Source organism: Cornus florida, unplaced genomic scaffold, assembly GCF_030987335.1.
Source record: "Cornus florida cultivar Cherokee Brave unplaced genomic scaffold, ASM3098733v1 CherokeeBrave_3.0.0_Hap2_Chr02, whole genome shotgun sequence".
NCBI classification, from domain to species: domain Eukaryota; kingdom Viridiplantae; phylum Streptophyta; class Magnoliopsida; order Cornales; family Cornaceae; genus Cornus; species Cornus florida.
In genome coordinates, this window is record NW_026775572.1 from 32,159,752 (window position 1) to 32,179,732 (window position 19,981).

At 36.1% G+C, this 19,981-nt stretch overlaps 1 protein-coding gene across 3 annotated transcripts in view; it reads right to left on the reverse strand.

The window, feature by feature from the left end:
* Nucleotides 1-270: 270 nt before the first annotated feature.
* The window catches only part of LOC132294569 (uncharacterized), a 42,465-nt gene continuing 22,754 nt past the window's right edge, over nt 271-19,981 (reverse strand). Inside the window, exons 2-3 of one of the 3 annotated variants that reach the window (XR_009478113.1) lie at nt 13,434-13,504; nt 271-1,245 (exon numbers count right to left, since the gene is read on the reverse strand). Coding sequence is in view for 1 of the 3 variants with exons in the window: in XM_059792475.1 (XP_059648458.1) it covers nt 6,149-7,003 (855 nt within the window). In the remaining 2 variants the exon portion in view is untranslated. The other 2 variants (XR_009478112.1, XM_059792475.1) reach the window with 2 other exon arrangements.

Consider the following 19,981-nt stretch of genomic DNA (forward strand, 5'->3'; position numbering starts at 1 on the left):
AACAGCGACTTTGGGTTAAGGTTGCTGCAATAATTGTGCTGCTGTTGCTGTCTTTCTGAGTCTAGAGAATTCTTTTACTTTGGTTTCATTTATCCTTTGTAGCGTTCAGTTTTAGTTTATTATGTTTGTAATGTTTGAGGGTATGCCTTCTATGCATTTGTAATTATTTCTTCTTCTTTTTATACAACACCAATTATGAAAATATATATATATATATATATATATATATATATATATATATATATATTTAATTATTCCTAGTCATTTTATAGTTCTTGTCATTGTTCAATGATGTGTGTTTCCATCTTCCCAGATCGAATGCATCTTTCTAATGGAGCCAAGTGCATCTTTCTAATGGAGCCAAGTGCATCTTTCTTCCTACTATAATGCTTTCAGTCAAGTCAGATGTATTCATCACAAAGAGTTGTTATTTGCTGCTGTACTAGAAGTCAAACTGTACATTGAAACAATTACTTTGTATTATTTTTTAATTATCGATCTATATGCTTTTTTGAAGAAGAAAATTTTATTTTATTTTATAATAATTCCTAATTTTATTTTTTCTTTGTTTTTTGTCTACAGCTAGGTTGGTCAATTGCTATTGGTGTTGAAGATATATATTGTTTTCAACATTATCAGTAAGGAGCTAGGTTAGAATTTCTATTATTGTAATTATTATTATATTTTGTATAATTGTGTGTTGTGAATACTTTATTCTTTATCAGATGAAGTTCCAGTATCTATAGATTGCTTCATCTCGTATGCTAATGTTTTGAACTTTAGATTGATTAAAATTTGAGATGACAAACTAGTAAATGAACTAACTGTGTGGTAAATGACCTTCAAGTGCTCACTAGTGTGAACTGACCTGTGCTAAATGACTACAAGCAATGTGACCTAAATGATCCATGTTCTAATTGTCATGAATGCAACACATATGAGAATTATGCATAAACGAGCTACAGATGCAAATATTCATAATCAGCAATTAATAACATAAACACATTACATTAATCACAAACCAAATAAAAAACACATTACTAACAAAACATTACATTAAGCACATACCAAATACAAAACACATATTAAGTCACAGAACCATAACTGCATATTTTCTTCATAACACATCCATGATGCTAGTATATAACACATCAATCCATTATGCAAGCTGCATATTTTCTCCCCCTTTGGCATCATCAAAATAAGCAATGGAGTCTAAAGGTAAGGAGCGATGATGTGAGAGTGCTAGCAAGTGACCAATTGCAGAGCAAAACAGGGCATGCATATTAGCACAGAACATAAACATAGCTGAGATAGAAAATATAGGAAAATCACAGAGCATACATAATGCTAAGATAGTTAAATAGGAAATTATTAACCCAAAGGGTAGCTAGCAAAGCTTAATTAACGGCAAAATGTTTAACCCAAACAGGCTAAGCACAAACATAATTAGTTAAATATCCAAACAAATTCTAAAAATACTAATTATTAACTTGAGTTAAGACTAATCATAAGTAAGGTAAACATCCAGAAAAAATTTTAAAGACGAGTAATTGACAAGAGTACCTAAATCAATAATTGCAACCTAGAAATAATTCATGACACATAATCTGGCAAAACTGTTGCTGTGAAGATACTCTATTGGGTGTTGTTTATGACCTAAAACCTTTGGATACAGTTCACAACCTCATTGTTAAAGGTATTACTATATTCTCCATTTGATTAATCTGTTACAACTAAAATTTTCTAATCATTCATCATTTTTTCAGTATAGATAGAGGGCAAAAACTTATTAAAAAAAAAAAAAAAAAAAAGTATAGATAGAGGGCAAAAGAACGCATTCAAAGTAAAAATAATAATTGCAACACCAAACAGATTATGTTGTTTGTCATATTTTAGTAATCTGTGACAACATTTACATTTTCTTTTCTGGCACATGCTATCCAGTATCCAGAACACATGTTGAATCTTAAACCCGGTCCTAACTCATTGAATTGATAAAATTAGTTTTTGGAACTAAACTTTTCTAATCATTCATCATTTTTTCAGTATACATAGAGGGCAAAAACTTATTAAAAAAAAAAGTATAGATAGAGGGCAAAAGAACACATTCAAAGTAAAAATAATAATTGCAACACCAAACAGATTATGTTGTTTGTCATATTAGTAATCTGTGACAACATTTTTTTTTTCCTAAATGAAGAAAATTTTATAAACATAAAAAATCTTGAAGATGCACCCCTGCTACATCTAAAGCATCCCAAACAATGCATTTCACTAAAGTGGAAGGAACTCTAGATATATCATTATGTAACCTTCCATTCCGTTCATTCCATATATAGTATATAGTGGCTGTAAACATCATCTTAAAGACCTTATTCCGGCATGACTTTGTACGAAATTGAATCCCCATATCTGTAGCAAAGACTTCAGCACTGTGCAATTTCTGAACCCTCCAATGAAACAAGTGAGCCAAACCACACCAAACTTCCCAGGGATAAACACAATTAACAAACAAGTGATTCACATTCTCCACATTACTGCCACAAAAACAACATTGAGAAACTAGAGAAATACCCCTTCTCTGTAGATTGTCATCCGTTAAGACAGCATTGTGTAATATCAGAGCACCATGAACAGACCAGCGAGGTCTCCCTCCATTCCAAACCAGATCATACCAAGGAACCTCAGGGATTGAAATCCTGCAAGACTCCCAAGCATCCTTAAAAGTAAATGGCTTATGATTCCACAAAATTCGATCCGCACCACCATAAATCCTATTCTATCTCATACACTGCTGGATTTCAAAAGGAACATCATCAACCTCCACTGAGAGTTCACAATAAAACTGCTCAAATCCAATTGCTTGTTAGTGGAGACCATTCTCAGAGTTCTAAAACTGAACATATCAGTTAAAGACTGCCCTCCACAACCATGGATCCAAGAAAGTTTTAATATTTTGCCCATTACCAATATGATAAGAAACATTGTCCTTCAATATCCCTCTAACAGCAACAATGTCCTTCCAAATAGCTGAATGAATGTCGCTTGGAATGACAGACCAATATGAAGCTCTCTTGGGATTACATTGCCTATACCATGCAACCCATAATCTGTCTTTTGAAAGAAGAAAATCCCAAGCCAAGGAGCACTTAGCAGCTCTGTCAATATCAATTAATCTCCTCAAACCAAAACCTCCCTCAGTTTTTGGAGAAGTGATTTTCTTCCAACACATACCATGGAGCTTCACTGTCTTATCAGCATGACCCCAAGCAAAATTCCTCATCCTTCTTTCAATAAGGTTCACTACAGCAGCTGGAATAGAGTACACTGAAGACCAAATTCAATTCAATTCAATTCTACCAGGAATAGACAAATTCATACCAGCCCACCTTGATGTTGCAGCAATTATCATATCCATTAAAGGCTTACAATCCAACCTCTTGAGACTCCTATCAGAAATAGGTAGACCTAAGTAAGTGAAAGGTAAAGATCCATGTTTACAGCCCAAAATTCTCAAAACAGCAGCCTTCCTTCTCACAGACCTAGTGAGATAAACTTCAGATTTATCTGTATTCACCACCAAACCAGAAACATCTGCAAAGTGTTGCATCATTCTTCTCAAGGTGAACACTGAAGCCATATTAGCTCTCACCACCACAAGCAAGTCATCAGCAAAGAATTGGTGAGTAACGGATACTGTTAGCCCTTCTAGCAGCAGAAGAAGCAACCAGATTCCCTTTTCTATATTCAAATTCAAACATAGAGGACAAGTATTCAGTTACCAAAGTAAACAGCAAAGGAGAGAGGGGGCAACCTTGCAGAATCCCTCTAGAAGGCTGAAAAAAACCATGAGGGCTCCCATTAACAAGAAGAGAGAACCACACTGTTGAAATAGAAGCCTTGATCCAAGCTATCCATTTAGTACCAAAACCATAAAGCTGCAGTAAACTTATCACAAAATCCCACTGAACTGAGTCGCCTAAGGTCAACCTTCCAAGCTAAAGTAGGTTGAGTAGTCTTAGCTCCAAACCCTCTCAACATTTCAGAAGCCATTATGATATTATCTTGAATTTTAATCCCTCCAATAAAAGCATTCTGCTCCTTTCCAACAATTTGGTCCAGAACCAGACCTAATCTGATTGCCAAAATATTTGTGATGATCTTATATAGAACATTACACAGAGAAATTGGCCTGAAATCACCCACTTTATCAGCCTCCTTAGCCTTAGGAATCAAAGTAATAAATGTGCTATTAAGTCCCTAGTCCATAACTGAGATATGAAAAAAATGAAGCACAGCACTACAAACATCTTCACCCACAATCCCCCAATAATCCCTAAAAAACCTCACAGTGAAGCCATCTGGTCCAGGAGCTTTATCCACTCCCATATTAAAAATAGTGAACTTGATTTCATCCCTTGTAATTGATCTTTCAAGTCTGGCAGCCTCTTCTCCAGAAAGTGTTCTTCTGATATGATCTGCAGAAGGTTGAGTAACCTGTCCTCCTGAAGAAAATAAAGACATGTAATGTTTCAGCAGTAAATCTTTAATACCATTTTCATCTTTAATAAACTCCCATCATCAGAATCTTTCAGGCTAAGAATATTATTATTCACTCTGTGAGCTTTAATTTTCTGATTAAAAAACTTTGTATTCCTATCTTGATCTTTCTTCCATTTAATTCTGGCCTTCTGTGACACCAAAATTTCTTCATTAGACAAAGCTAAAGCATAGTTCTTTCTAGCTTCATCCTCCCTTTGGATACTCTCCACACACACAGGTGAATTAGACAAAGCTAACTGTCTCTCCTCCAAGGTATTTCTAGCTTCAATAACCTGTTCAAAAACTGATCCAAATTTTGTTTTGTTCCATAATTTGACAGGCTTCTTGACAGCTTGAAGTTTCCTAATAACCCTAACAATAGGATCCCCAATAACCCTAACAAGCCAAGCCTCTGCAACCACTTGTTTCATCACCGGTTGAGCATTCCAAACCTGCAAAAACCTAAATGGTTTCAGACCAGCAGCCATATTACTTGGAATCCTGACACAAAGACCCCAATGATCAGACAGTAAAGAAGAAGTTCGATTTTGGAAGATGGAAACATAATACTCCAATCTTCATTCATCAATCCGCGGTCCAGCTGAGCATAAATCCTTTTAGCAATTCGTCTATTGTTACACCAAGTGTACTTACCATTAGAGATTGGGATGTCAGATAGAGTTATGGAATCAATAACATCATTGAATTCCTTTAACACTCTTCTAGGGACAGTCTTCCCCCCTAATTTCTCCCCATTGCTTCTAATAACATTCCAGTCCCCAATAAGAAGCCAAGGACCAGAAATATAAGGTGCCATATCTGTCAAGCAATTCAAAAGATAATCTGAGCTTTAATTTCTATGATTTAAACCTCAACTATTGTAGGATTCCAGCCACACCAAATCCTACCTCCATACACAGCATCATAATTGTTACACCATTGCCAATTAGCCCCCAATCTACTACTAATTCTAATAAACTTTGAACTTTGAACCCTAGTCTCTACCAAACAGACCAGTGACAGAGAGTTTTTACTCACCCACGAGCGGATTTCTTGTTGCATCCCCTTCCTGTTGAGCCCCCTCACGTTCCACATTCCAATCATCAAGTAATATCAGAGGGTGGAACAGCTCCACCAGCCACCATACCTCTAGTAATTCTTGTACTAGCTTCCATTTCAGCTTCCCTTTTTCTCTGTTTCTTCCTCTGATTTTTAGTTAGAGGGGAATTGTTTTGTGGTGGATCATCTATTCCTTGTTTACCCTTTTCATCATGCTTACCCTCAGTTCCCTCTACTATTGTAGAGTTCATTTTGGGATCCTGTACCTCCGACCCTGCAAGGGTTTTTGAATGGATAGCTTGCCGCATAGTTTTAATAGGAGATACCTCAAGAGGTTCAATAACAGAAACTGCACTATCAACACTCTCATTATTAACTCCCTTCCCCATACCAATCCCTTCATGAATAATTAAAGCCCTGTCTGCATCTTCAGACACAATGTTTTCCTTTGATCTCTCTTCAATCATATCTTGGGTATCCACTTTCGCCTCGGAACTATTCTCCAAAGGTATATCTCCACTAGTCCCTGCAACATCTGATTTTCCTATACCTTTTCCCTATGCATGTGGAACCAATTTCCCTTTCTGTTTGACAATCCATTCTGAGGATGATTTCTTATTTTGAGCCTTGGACATTTGACCTCGGAATGATTATATCCATTGCATTTTCTACATAATTGTGGTTTCCAATCGTATTCAATAAACACCTCACACTCAATTCCATGTATGTCAACATTCACTACTTCCGGGAGTTCATCATGTACATCCACCTCTACCATTACCTTGACAAACCCTCCTCTCTCTCTAGCTAATGTAGCCTCATCAGGATACAGTGGTTTTGAGAATTGTGAACAAACCCTAGCAATGGACATATTCCCTGTACAATGCATAGGAAGATTAAACAATTGGACCCAAATTGGAACTGAACCCAATATCTCCTTCTCCAGATTCACATTCTTGTCCCAGCGCTTGAGAATCATAGGTCTTCCCTGATACGTATGTATACGCTGAAGGATAGTATTCTCATCATCAAATCGCACCATGAAAAAACCCTTTGGCAACGAAATCAATTTGAAGTTACCTGCAGTTTTCCAAATCCGTTTGAGGAAATCACTAATATGGTAAAAATAAGATCGTTTACCCACCAAATACCCTACAATAGAGTGTTTCCAGTACTCCACCTCCTCAATTGTATCTTCTTCCATGATCTTTACCACCTTCGCACCACGACATTCTGGTAAGTATGGGAGTATCTCCATCTTTTTCTGTAAATCATCATCAAAAATACTTCTCCATGAAGGTTTCTGTTGCTCTTGATGCACGTTCGTTTGTTGAGTAATTGGTGCATGGGGTAAACCAGCCCCCATTGGCGGGGTACAGGAGGGAGATCCCTCCCCCATATCGTCACCACCCACCAGAACTCACCACGGTGGACCAGTTAACCGGAAGCGTGAGAGGAAAAAATCGTTAAGTCTCCAAAAACCCTAGATCGTGAATTGAGAGAAAAAGGGTAATATGGTCATAGCTCCAAAATAGTTCAATCTGTGACAACATTTACATTTTCTTTTCTGGCATGCCATCCAGTATCCAGAACACATGTTGAATCTTAAACCGGTCCTAACTCATTGAATTGGTAAAATTAGTTTTTGGAACTAAAATTTTCTAATCATTCATCATTTTTTCAGTATAGATAGAGGGCAAAAACTTATTAAAAAAAAAAAAGTATAGATAGAGGGCAAAAGAATGCATTCAAAGTAAAAATAATAACTGCAACACCAAACAGATTATGTTGTTTGTCATATTAGTAATCTGTGACAACATTTACATTTTCTTTTCTGGCATGCTATCCGGTATCCAGAACACATGTTGAATCTTAAACCTGGTCCTAACTCATTGAATTGGTAATATTAGTTTTTGGAATTTATCCTTAATAATTTATCCTTACCAATTCGAGAGCTTAAACTCGGCAAGTTCATAATTAGCAGTGCCAAGATGAAAAGGGCAATGGGCAGCTAGTTCCCAATTCGACGAAGAAAAGAAGAAGATGGGTAGAAATCATAATCAACAATCGCAACTAACTCAGATAACACTTTGGTATTTATTATTTATGTCTTTATCAAGATTGATTTGCAGGATATATTATGAGTTTTATTAATTTACGTGAGCTAAATTTCTCCCTTATCTCACTTGTGGATAGGTAAGCAGATATACCAGTCAGTATACAGTGTAAACTTGCACACTGAATAGAGAAATAGAAAGGGAACAAATGAAGATGTGGAGGCTTGATTCCAGGATCTCAAAAAACCAAGGCTTTGATACATCAATCTTCAAAATGGCTGAGAGTTTACTTCGTTTCTGTTGGTTTCTTGCCATTCCAATTTTGGTTTCAAGTGATAACACCAAAATTGTGGTGTCAAAGGATGGGAGTGGAAACTATAGCACCATCTCAGGAGCTGTTTCTGCAATACCCAATTCGAGTTCAATCACTTACACCATTTACATCAAGCAAGGAATTTACACTGAAGAAGTACATGTGGGTCAGGAGAAGAAAAGTGTTGTGTTCTTGGGAGATGGAATTGGCAAAACCATAATACAATTCAGCAAAAGCAACTCCTCAGGTTACCGGACATCCAAATCGGCCACTGTCGGTATGTTACCAAATCATCCCATCCCTCTTTTTACATTGTCATTTTAAGACCTTTTATGTAGCTTCTACCCTCTCCATTAAATGGCTACCAGTACTTGTAATAAATTGCTCAAGACATAGGTTGTTACACATAACTTTTATCCTCTCCGTTAAATGGCCATCAATGCTTCATTTTCTAATGCAAAGTGTAGGTAAAGAAAGAATGTGAGGAAATAACAGAGGAATATGGTATCAGTTTCGTTACTACTAAATGAGGGTTGAATTAATTTTTTTTAGGAATGATCCAAAAAACTAAATGGTTTCTAGATCTTAAAATATTTCTGAGGGTAACTGAAAGATACACACTAGTGACCACAAGTCGTCCAAGTAAATAAGTTGACCTTCAGAGAAATTTACATACAAATTTCAATGTAAATGTTGCTTTTAAAATGTTAGGTTCATCTTTTAGTTACTACTCTTTATTCATAATTATTATTATTATTTTTTTTTTTTTTTTTTTTCTTGCTTCTTATTTGATCCCATTTAGATAACTATTCCCTGATGAAAACAAAATATGAATAATCAGAATTATATTCATGGTCCATGTCTTAATTTTGCTAAAAGACTATCAGAATAGCTACCACTAAAGCAACAATTTATTCACAAAGAAGTAGACCAACCATAGTTTGTGTATGACAAATAGAATCTGTAAGGTGAGGTGCTTGATTAAGCTGTTTTTCATATGACATCACAAGTTCACTTTCTCCCATGTCTCTGCAGCTAGTATTCATCCAAAAAGCATTAAAATAAATTGTTGCCCAAGGCAAAAGCAAAAACTTACAGCTACACACTACAAAAAAAAAATACTATGTCCAACATAACAAATAACAAAGCCCAGTAGAGGAAGAGATGTCTCACGCGATTTTGGATTAATCTTTGAAATTCTAGTAAGTATATATAATGGACTTCTTTAAATTTTAAGTTGTAATTAGGGTAAGAGAATCATCCGAGCTAGCAGGAGGCTCTTTATGATTTTCAATATGACAATAGCTTTATCTGGGTGCTGATACTGAGTGACATAGTGCAAATTTGTTGAGGGGGGAAACATTTAGCGAAGACAACAGAGATGTTTAGCTACCTTACATAATATTGTCACATTGCATTTGATCTAAAAGAAATAAGATTAATTAATATAATGTTTCCCTTACTTATTAGACTCGATGCACTGTAGAATCAAAAGTCATCTAACACTGTGTATATTGTTTACACGCAGATATAAAAGCAAAAAATTTTGTAGCAAAACACATCAGCTTTGTGAATTCTGCCGGAGTCAATGCCAGACAAGCAGTTTCCATTTTCAGTGAAGGCATCAATGATGCATACTACAGGTGTTCCTTCGAAGGATACCAGGACACCTTGTATATGAAAATGGGCAGAAAATTTTTCTATGAATGCAACATATATGGAACCGTAGACTTCATATTTGGTGACGCAGCCATCATGTTTCAGAACTGCAACATGTATGGAAGAAATCCCGGCAATAAAGGAAATCCAATTGTTGTAACAGCTGATTCGCGGGATATAGCGACAGCACATACTGGAATAGTAATTCAGAATTGTACCATTACAGCGGCACCAGATTTTGGACCATCGAATTCTTCCAGAGCATTCCTTGGACGCCCATGGAGAGAGTATGCAAGAACGGTGGTGATGGAGTCTTTCCTAGGGGATATCGTAAAACCTGCCGGCTGGTCACCGTGGGATAACAGCTCCAGATTGGATCATTTGTCCTATATTGAATACAACAACAGGGGTCCGGGAGCTGCAAACAGTGGCCGGGTAAAATGGCCAGGTTTTCAAATTATAACCAACTCTACCCAAATCCTACAATTTACTGCTAAAAACTTTATCAATGCAAGTGATTGGTTACCTTCAATTGGAATACCATTCATTCCAGGACTTATTGGAGGTTAAAACTAATGTAATTAAAATTATATGAATAATAAATGATGTGGATAGAAAGGAAAAGTGAATTGTCCTACCAAATGTAACTGACTGACTGGTTTGAGGCTCTGTTAGTTACAACTGGTCTTTTTAACTTCGCTATGTTTTCTGTAACTGTTTTCAAATCTTTGGTCTGTTTCTTGCGACTGGTTTTTTAACTTTAGTCTGTTCATGCCTTCACTCGATTAGATTGATGATATAATACTTACCAATACCTAGGTATACCTGTTTTAATTTTGCTAGATGCAAAGTAGGTAGTTAGAGTACAAGTAGAACTAGCTATATTCACTTGTTTCTTAGACTAGCTAATATTAGGTTCCATTTAGAGGAGAATTAGGTGTGACTAAGATGTGTGACGCAAATCAAGTAGTATTATGTGTAAATGTGTACTTTAATTAGACTTACGTAACTTTGATTTATAACTTTGATTTATAATTACAAATACATGAATGTTTGTAAAGTAATATATCTTGTTTTGTTTAACGTGTAATTAATTGTACTTGTACATAATTATGTTATGATCTTTGTACTTGTGTGCTCATTATTGATCAAAGTTTAAGTCTAGGATAACAATTGGCATCAATTAGGAGAGTTTAGGAATTACCAGGATTGATGATCTTAGTTTAGGTGTTTTTGTATGAATTTTGATGATTACATGTGTGTGTTGTTGATTGAGTTTAATTTTAGGAGAATTAGTAAGGAACATAGGCTAAAAATTGGAATTTTAAAATGGCTTAAGACGTCTACTCATCTTCCTCAAGATGTCTGCCTCTTCAGCTAATTGCAAGACACTGAGAGCAGGTTTCTGGAATTCTATCCACTAGACGTCTACTCTAGTAATAATTTCAAAATCAAATTTTGACTCCAGAGAGTTAAATTCTTCACCATATAAATTTTTATTCAAATCTTCACTACTAAGATTTAAAAAGATAGGACAAGACACTAGAAGGAGATGAATTAATTATTCCTTTAAAGGAAAAAGATTAAATCAAAGACCAATGCTTAGTTGCTAGATTCATTTAGTGCTAAATGTATTCCATTTTATGTAGTATATATTATATCATGACTTGTTAATTGGTAGCTCATGATCAACAACAACCACCACAAAGCCTTTTCCCAATTATTTGGGGTTGGCTACATGAATCCCATGTTTCCATTCCATTCTATTTAAGGCCATAGTCTCAGTCAATTCACATGTTATCATACCTTTCTGTACTAACTCTACCCAAGTTAACTTTGGAATTGGTAGTTTATGAACACTTAGTAAATTAGAGAGGTCATTTATTGTTACTAGGTATTGGTGATTCTGCATTTGTGTTATGACTGACATTTTTTTTTTTTTTTTGGTGGTAAATGTGGTGATTTCCATTAATATAAATAAACATTCAGTACAATTATATGGATAATCTGCATTGTCTTCACCTTATGCCCTTTAAATATTGCATTTGCATGTGCATTTTCATTAGTCAAATATATTTTGTCCTTAAGAGGTTAATAAACGCAATTTTAGCTTAGCTAAATATATTAGAACACTAAGTTATTGAATAAAGGAATTTTAGCAAACTTGTATATAACTACTCGCTAAGGCATTGTGTTCTAACTTGTATATCTCTACTCACTAAGGCATTATGTTCAAACTTGATAATCTAAATTTCACATAGTCTTTTTGTATTTATTAGATTATACTAGAGAGTATTTATTCTCAAGTGTTTGCATAAATCTCTCAATAGGTTTATAGTTGAACATGAAACTTTTAATTGGTAAATTACCTATAGTTTGCCTAAAGACTCAATCCTCCCCCTCTTCAGTCATTGTTTGGGCAATAGTGATATTCTAATCTCATTCTTACTTTTCATTGTGACATATAACTCTTTTTCATATAAGGTTCTTGGCAACTCTAATGGTAGTGACAGGAGGGGTGTTGAATTTGGAGTAGCACCACACGCACCATAAAGAATACGAATTTAAATAGTTTCAGAAGAACCAAACCTGCAACTCAACAAAGGAGTTACGCTCTTATGGGGCTCTGCCCATATAAAGTTGATGTAACTAAAATCTAGAGGTGCAATGTCTATAATTGAATAGCTTTATAAAAATGAACCTTAAGAAAACATAAAAATCAAACAGACTTGACATCTGAAATTGAAATAGTTGAAGGATTTGACATATGAAATTGAAATCGTTGAAGGATTTAAAAGTTGAAGTTACACCCTCTCTAATAGCTTAAGCTTTTAGAGTAGACGGTTGTTAACATGGTATTAGGCATAGACGGTTGTTAACATGGTATCACAGCAGGAATAGACGATTCAAACCTCACCGTCACCCTGATAATTAAAATTGAAACACGTGTTGGACCAAAAGAAATCCATACGTGAGAGAGCGTGTTGAGAATAAATCATTAAAGAGGCTTTCCATGTTAAACCACCTAGTTCATGCACCTCATCATGTGTGCATATGCTGGTACACACACAAACACAAATGGACATGCACACGTGCATGCACTCGCACACAGAGACACATGTGCACCCAATCATTTGGATTAAAGAAATCATTTCATCATAAAGCATGAAAATATAGGGAAAATGATCAACCAGCTGAGTTGTGGAATTAGACACACAATTAAGACATATATTTATTGATTCAAATAATCGGATAGATCAAATTATTATGAAAATAGGATTTCAAGCACAATAAAGATTTTATATGGCATAAAATAGCATGTAAATAGGATTTGCGAAATGAAATTCACATGCCTTGCACATAAAACATGGAAATCATCAAAGGGGAAAAAAAAAAAAGAAGTTTATATGGCATTGTAACAATATAGAATAGACAAATCGAAGAGTCAAATAAATACATTACCAATACAACTAATGAGCAAAAAAATACAATATATTTCATATCATGCAAATATTACATTAAAAGAAGGGAAAAGTACAACAAAAGAAGCCACAAAGTAAGGAAATAAAGCTGAAATATTAGAGATGCAAACTTTAATCAAATTTTAATAGAAGATAAGATAAGATGGTATCTCATGTATGTAGATTGTGATCTCAAATTTTAATCAATCTAAAGTTCACAACATTAGTATATGAGAGGAAGCAATCTATAGATACTGAAACTACATCTGATATATAATAAAGTATTCACAACATGCAATTATACAAAATAATAATAACAATAATAATTAAAATTCTAACCTTAAAGCTCGTTACCAATAATGTCGAAAACAATAGATATCTTCAACGCCAATAGCAATCTACCAAGCAAGCTGTATGCACAAAAACAAAGTAAAAATAAATAGGGAATTATTGTAAAAATAAAATAAAATAAAATCTCCTTCACAAAAACATATAGATTGATACTTTAGTGTACAGTTTGAACATTTAGTTTAAAAAGTAACTCTTCCTTTGTGATAAGCACATTTGACTTGACTAAAAACATTATTGTAGGAAGAAAATTAAATACATGTCATGATAAGAAGAAAAATATAAAATTAAGGCCGAGAGTGATAAGTGTTCAGGGACAATGATCTTAAGGATATATATGATCAAAGGCTGTGTAATACATACAAAATAAATGAGACAGTAAAGCACTTCACACTCCTCCTATGATGCATGAGAGATATCAAACATTTTTGAGAAGTTGGTAACAAATAAACCACAGAAGAACGTGGCATTACCCAATGCATGCTAAACAACCCAAGAATAAGATTCCAACAGTCGCGCGCCACGGGGCAATGCATAAGGATATGATCAATTGACTCACCATCTTTGCTTGCATAGGCAACACCAATTAGCAAAGCAATTTCCCCTCTTCCTCAAATTATCAATTGTCAGTATCTTACCCCATACAGCGGTCCATACAAAGAATGCCACCCTATTTGGAGCCAAAGAACGCCATATGGTCTTCCACGAAAAGCCCAGGCTATCAAAATTAGACAGACATAAGAACAAAGATCTTACTTCAAGACGACCATGAGAAGATGGAATCCATGTCAGGTCGTCACAACCTCTGCCAACTCCCTCCTGTCAATACAATTGATCCAAAAAGACACATACCTCGTCCAACTCCCAATCCAATAGTTATGAAGCTTGTGTGTGATGAATGTTTACAGGACAGCTACCTGTTTGATTCTGTACTAGCATTAGATAGTTGATAATTGATGTTGTTTGATAATATATTGTTGTGTTAACTACATCATTGATGTTTTGCTTATCCACTCTACATCTCACTCCAAGTAATCATATTTCTTAGCTTGTTGAGCTTATCCTTAGTGTAATATCTTTTATTATCCAGCTTATTGTTAATGATTATATATTGCTGGTATATATTATTTGCTAAATGTTCTAATACTATAGTTAGTATTGGATGCTCAATTTGATAGTTTCTGATGAGGTTCATTCATGAGTTGTTCCTTATGCCGATCTTCTAGTTGGTTTTAGTTGGGGTTCTCTTAGATTCCCCTTTCTTTAATGGTTTTGTTTCTATGATAAATAATCATTTTGGAATATAATACTAGAACTAAAACCCCTATAACCTTGGTTCTGGATTATGTGTCATGAATTACTTCTGGGTTGTAATTATTGATTTAGGTACTCTTGTCAATTACTTGTCGTTAAAACCTTTTTTCTGAATGTATTACCTACTTATGATTAGTCTTAAGTTGATAATTAGTATTTTTACGGGTCAATGGGGAAGGGCTCTTGAGATAGGCAATTTTTAGGGGGTTTTTGGTGGCTGCATTAGGGTTGCGCGAGGAAGACAGTGTTTTGCTTGCATGCAGGAGGGACAACCCTCCTCCTTGCCCACTAGACCTTCTCCCACCCATAACCAGTCTACACCGCGAACTTCATGGAGAAACTTGTTCACTTCTGCATTGGAGAATCCAATAGTGAACCTCTCTTTTATTCAAGATTGTCACAATTCGAAGACGGGGCATATTGAAGAAGAAGATGTACAAGAGGAGATTGATTACTGGAGATTGTCCGTTACTGGAGATTGTCCGTTGTAGGCTGTGATGGGCAAGAAGCCCTACTTTCCTTTCCTTAAATAATTCATAAATAAACAATGGGGTGATTCTGTCAAGGTGGCTCAACTGAAGAATGGCTTCTTCCAAGCAAAGTTCATACCTTTAAGGGGAGACTGATCGTCAACAAAAAGTGGGACAAAAATGTGAATCTAGAGAGGGATCTCTGCTTGGATCAGTTCCAACATGAGTGAAGCTATATGGATTGCCGATTCATGTACGCAGTACTAGAGCAAATCTAAGGTCTGTTCTATGTTCTCTAAGCCATTATATATGGATGAATCTTCAACTTCTATAGGTGGAGTTATGTTTGTTAGAGTAATGGTTGAGCTCGACGTCCATAGGGAATTCCCAGATGAAATTTCGATTTTCAATCATGGAGAGGAATGTAGAGTGGGGGTGAAACATGATTGGAAACCACAGGTACACATTCGGTAAAAGAGTGGATCATCTTGTGGGAAAATGTCTACAAAAAGTCAATCAAACCAATAAAATGAAGAAAACCACTGAAAAGTGAGTGATCAAGAAGGGTGGGAAATTAATTGAGTTGAACAAGGCCAGTGAGGAGACGGAAGTGGTGCCAATGGTTGAAAAGACATTGAGACCTCAAACCCATTTGATGTGTTGCAACACAATGAAGATGATGTTACAGATGGTATTGAGGCTACAGAGGAAGATGGGATTTACACCATAAATAAGGATGATGTTTTTGACGTTCAAGTCAGTGGTGATAAGGTGGCTTCCCTTGAGACTGGAGAAGATGATGCTAATGTGCAAAATGTGATTGAACAGAGACGGATTGGAAGATTCAGGTGGTCCTGGTTCAGTGATGCAATAGAGTAATGTCGCAGATGATACAAAGCATATGAAGGGAGATGAAACTGGCAGAGACGCAGAGAAAAGGGATTCTATCATCCTGTTAGAGTGTTTCTCAATTTCATCATAGTGCTTTATTTGAGGTGAAGAAATCTTTAGTTAAGGTAGACCTATGAAGAGATCCTTGTTCAAGGTAGAGCACGTACGTGAAGACATATTTTGATCACGTGTTGATTATGTGAAGAATAGGGGTATTCAAAGTTGCCGATTTTGGCTTATCTTTGGCAACTGCCAAAGTTGAACCGGTTCAAGTGGGGCTAAACCGGTTCAACGTGCGTGTGTAGTTTTTTGGCTTTGGCTACTGCCAAAGTTGAACCGGTTTAACTTAGACAGTGAGTTATTGGAAGCTACGAAAAACAATTTCCTAATTAGTTTTGGAAGCCAGAAGACTTGGGAAAAAAGCAAAAGATTTGGGGAAGAAGTTGTACATCTATTTTAGAGTTGAAGACTGATATGGTAACTCCTTGTAGGCAAGTTAATCCTTGTCCAATAAGGATTTGGATTTGAAGACTCTATAAATAGATATGGGTACGAGAGATTTGGAGATAGAGAGAATTGTACAGAGAAAAAGAGAGTTGAGATTGTGAGAGAGAAAAGAGTGTGTAATCAAGTTTTGAAGTAAAGTTAGTTGTTCTTCGCCCATGGACTAGGCAATTTGCCAAACCACGTAAATCTCGTTTTTTGCTTGTGAGTGATTTTTTATCTGTTACATTTATCAATTATCTGTGTGAAACCCTAACAACTGGTATCAGAGTCATGGCAGCAACTATTACAGATGGAAAGTACGTGGTAGAGAAGTTTGATGGAGGAAAGAACTTCAGTTTTTGGCAAGTTCGGATGCGAGATTTACTGATTCAACGTGGTTTAGAAGATGCTTTGGGTAAGCAACCAGGAAAGACAGAAGATGCAGATTGGGCGAAGATCAACTTGAAGGCAATGAGTGCAATTCGATTAACGTTGGCGAATGATATTGTGTATGATGTGATAAAAGAAGATTCAGCAGCAGACATGTGGAAGAAGTTGGAGAATCTGTATATGGGAAAGAATCTCACCAACAGGTTAGTTTTTTTTTTTTTTTTTTTTTTGATAAGTAATAATTGAATTAAAAAAGCGTTCAATAGGGGCACGCATCCCTTATACAAAAGTGGAACTGAGGTTTAAGGCCCCAAAAAAGCCATAAAGATAATAAATCTTTGGAAAAGGAACAAGACTTCCTTTTCACATAACTGAAAAGAGAGCGTATGATATGGAGTTTCAGAATCGCCGTGGACGATTCTTTCCCTTCGAACATTCTACTATTCCTCTCTTTCCAAATGCACCACCAGACATAATGTGGTATAACTCTCCAATAATCACAAACAGCACTACGCACGAAACATTCTCTCCAAATACGAATCAAATCCTTAGGATAACGAGGCATAACCCAACGCATACCAAATAGACAAAAAATAATATTCCAACAATCCCTCGCCACAGGACAATGCATGAGAATTTGAGCAACTGACTCACCATCTTGTTTGCAAAGGCAACACCAGTTAACAAGACAATTATCCATTTTCCTTAGATTATCAATCATCAGGATCTTACCCTATACAGCGGTCCAAACAAAGAATGCTACCCTAGTTGGAGCCATAGAGCGCCAGATAGTCTTCCACAAAAAACCAACTACATCAAAATCGGAAAGACATAAGAATATGGATCGAACTTCGAAGCGACCATGGGAAGAGGGAATCCATGTCATATCATCACAACCTCTGCCAACTGTCTCCTGTTGATACAACAGATCCAGAAAAACACATACCTCTTCCACCTCCCAATCTTGAAAAGAGCGTCGAAATTGCACATCCCACGTAATCCCACTACTATCAAGCCGATAACAGTCTGCTACGTAGGCATGTCTATCAACTGCAATACTATATAATCTGGGGAATAATCAAGATAACGGCCGGTCTCCACACCAAAGATCCTCCCACAAGCGTACTCACCTGCCATCACGAACTTTGAATCTAATATGAGTGGAAAAAGTATCCCATCCCTTCCGAATGAATTTCCACGCTCCTACTCCTCCCACGAAAGAGACCGAACGAGTAAACCAACCACCACCAACAGGTTAGTTTTAAAGCAAAGGTTGTATTCCTTCAAGAGAAAAGAAGGGGTAAGCCTTCAAGAACATCTTGGTGAGTTTAACGAAATTATTTGTGATTTGTCTAACATTAATGTCAAGTTAAGTGATGATGATAAAGCAATTATTTTGTTAACGTCGGTACACTCTACCCATAAGCATTCATTGAATAATTTGCTTTATGGGAGAGATACCATCTCGGTGGAACAATTTAAAAGTGTTTTGTTCTCTAATGAAAAGTTAAAGGATGAAAAGAGTCGTGATGCTCAGGCTCAAGTTCTTATTGCTCAAGAGAAGAAGAGATTTGGAGCTTCAAGAAACCTTGTGCCATTGTCAGAGAAAATATGCTACAAGTGTGGAAGAAGGGGGCATATTCAGTGGTATTGTCCAGAAAGAAAGGAGAGTGCATCGTTGCCATTGTTGTGTCTAAAGATACGAAAGAATAGAGTGATAATGATGAAGCATTATCAATCACTGATAATAAGGGAGAACTTAAGGAATGGATACTTGATTCTGCTTGTTCCTTTCATGTGTGTCCTTATAAAGAATGGTTTGCTACCTACAAGCCTGTAAGTGGTAAGGTATTTATAGGGAATAATGCCTCTTGTGATATTATGGGAATTAGAACAATTAAAATCAAGACAACGAATGGTTTGGTAAGAACTCTAACGAATGTACGCCATATTCCAAGTGTTAGAAGGAATGTGATCTCTGTAGGAGCATTGGATTCCAAAGGTTGCTGGTGTGAAGTGAAGAATGGTTTGATGAAGATTAAAAGAGGGCCACGCGTCATGCTTTTGGGAAGTAAGGTCAACAATTTGCTTAGAATAGATGAGTATGGTGGTGCGGCGAAGAACAACAAGAAGAAGAATGATGAATTTGAGAAAAGGTGGAGATTGTTAGAGTGTTTCTCAATTTCATCATAGTGTTTTATTTGAGGTGGAGAAATCTTTAGTTAAGGTGGAGCTATGAAGAGATCCTTGTTCGAGGTGGAGCACGTACACGAAGACATATTTTGATCAAGTGTTGATTACGTGAAGAATTGGGGTGTTCAAAGTTGCCGATTTTGGCTTATCTTTGGCTACTGCCAAAGTTGAACCAGTTCAAGTGGGGCAGAACCGGTTCAACATGCGCGTGTAGTTTTTTTGGCTTTGGCTACTGCCAAAGTTAAACCAGTTCAAATGGGCCGAACCAGTTCAACTTGGATAGTGAGTTCTTGGAAGTTGCGAGAAACAGTTTCCTAATTAGTTTTGGAAGCCAAAAGACTTGGGGAAAAAGTGGAAGATTTGGGGAAGAAGTTGTACATCTATTTTAGAGTTGGAGACTGATATGGTAACTCCTTGTAGGCAAGTTAATCCTTGTCCAACAAGGATTTGGGTTTGAAGACTATAAATAGATATGGGTATGAGAGATTTAGAGATAGAGAGAAAAAAAAAAAAAAAAAAGTTGAGATTGTGAGAGAGAAAAGAGTATATAATCAAGTTTTTGAAGTAAAGTTAGTCATTCTTCGCCCGTGGACTAGGCAATTTGCCAAACCACGTAAATCTCGTTTTTTGCTTGTGTGTGATTTTTTATCTGTTATATTTGCCAATTGTGTGTGTAAAACCCTAACACATCCATGATAGGGGTGGGGATTATATGGAGAAGATCATGCTAATGTGCAAACTGTGATTGAACAAAGAAGGATTGGAAGATTCAGGTGGTGCTGGTTCAGTGATGCA